We start from the raw sequence: 1,352 nt of genomic DNA, 5'->3' as shown, positions 1-1,352 counted from the left end.
CAATGCCCCTCCTCCCTCCTTCCATGAGTGCACAGCCTGTTCTCTCCGCCCCTCGACATACATTTTTCACTCGGTGCTGTCAAACAGGTGGAGCCAGCTCACTGTAAACAGGCCAAGGTGCAGCAGGTATACGTTTTTCTGTCGTTCGATTAGTCCCCTCTGCCTTTGCTCTTAGGTTTATGCAGAAGTTTACAGCCACAAAACTCTGACATTGTGTGCTTTCATTTCTTCACCATCATTGTGTCCTGTCTGCTCTCCTCAGGGTCAGTGTGGCTCCTGCTGGGCTTTCAGTGCCACCGGAGCTCTGGAGGGTCAGCAGTTCAAGAAGAGCGGCAAGATGGTGTCGCTGAGCGAGCAGAACTTGGTGGAATGCTCCAAACCCGAGGGTAACGAGGGCTGCAACGGAGGTCTGATGGACCAGGCCTTCCAGTACGTCAAGGACAACCAGGGCCTGGACTCTGAGGAGTCCTACCCTTACCTGGGAACTGTACGTATCTCTCACGTGTCCTCAGCACAAATGAAAAGAAGTAATTTGTCTCTTACTGACCTGTCAGCAGTTTACTTATCAGGTGTCGGCATAATTGATCATTTAATTCATCTCTATTAGTTTTTTAAAGAAAAGAGCTAACCACAGAACACTGATTCAGAGCTCAGTGTTGTCCTCACTCACCACCACCTTCCCTCTTACAGGATGACCAGAAGTGCCATTACGACCCCCAGTACAACTCTGTCAATGACACCGGGTTCACAGACATCAAGAGCGGCAGCGAGCATGCTCTGATGAAGGCCGTTGCTGCTGTTGGACCCATTTCAGTCGCCATTGATGCCGGCCACGAGTCTTTCCAGTTTTACCAGTCAGGTCGGTGTTTGCCTCTTATAAAACACATTTTAACTTAAAGCTTATAAAATGCACGGACAGGAGAGGAGTAGTTGACTTGACGATATCTTCCTGCGTCAGGTTTCACGCTCAAACTGAGCTGCAGGTTTGACTCGTGGCTTTAAATTTCAGGAATCTACTATGAGCCAGCGTGCAGCAGCGAGGAGCTGGACCACGGCGTGCTGTTGGTGGGCTACGGCTTTGAGGGAGAAGATGTGGACGGCAAGAAGTACTGGATCGTCAAGAACAGGTCAGTCAGGCTTTCACAGCTGCAGTGTGCTCGGCCTTCAAGTGTGTAAAATCCACTCAACAAGAGTAGTTTCACTTCTTCCTTTCAATGCTGATGAATTTCACTTCCAGTTGGTGTTAAAGCTCCTAAATGTCACAGACTTCTCAGCCTGATGGAAAACGCTCTGCTGATATGTATGAGAGTCGTTCTAATGTAGATAGGACTGTTTCAGGGCCTTTGTATCGT

General features: G+C 49.0%; 1 protein-coding gene across 1 annotated transcript in view; it reads left to right on the top strand.

Moving 5' to 3' along the window:
* The window catches only part of ctsla (cathepsin La), a 3,323-nt gene extending 2,132 nt beyond the window's left edge, over positions 1-1,191 (top strand). The window contains exons 2-4 of the mRNA XM_042220099.1: positions 176-487; positions 691-859; positions 1,010-1,191. Coding sequence (XP_042076033.1) covers positions 176-487; positions 691-859; positions 1,010-1,176 — 648 coding nt within the window. The 3' untranslated portion in view covers positions 1,177-1,191. The remainder of the gene's footprint in view (positions 1-175; positions 488-690; positions 860-1,009) is intronic.
* The last annotated feature ends 161 nt before the right edge of the window (positions 1,192-1,352 follow it).

The sequence above is a fragment of the Haplochromis burtoni genome, unplaced genomic scaffold (assembly GCF_018398535.1).
Source record: "Haplochromis burtoni strain Fernald_Lab_line unplaced genomic scaffold, NCSU_Asbu1 Contig_43, whole genome shotgun sequence".
Classification (NCBI taxonomy): domain Eukaryota; kingdom Metazoa; phylum Chordata; class Actinopteri; order Cichliformes; family Cichlidae; genus Haplochromis; species Haplochromis burtoni.
The sequence above is the reverse complement of the archived record's forward strand: the minus strand, read 5'-3'. Positions and strand labels throughout refer to the sequence as shown.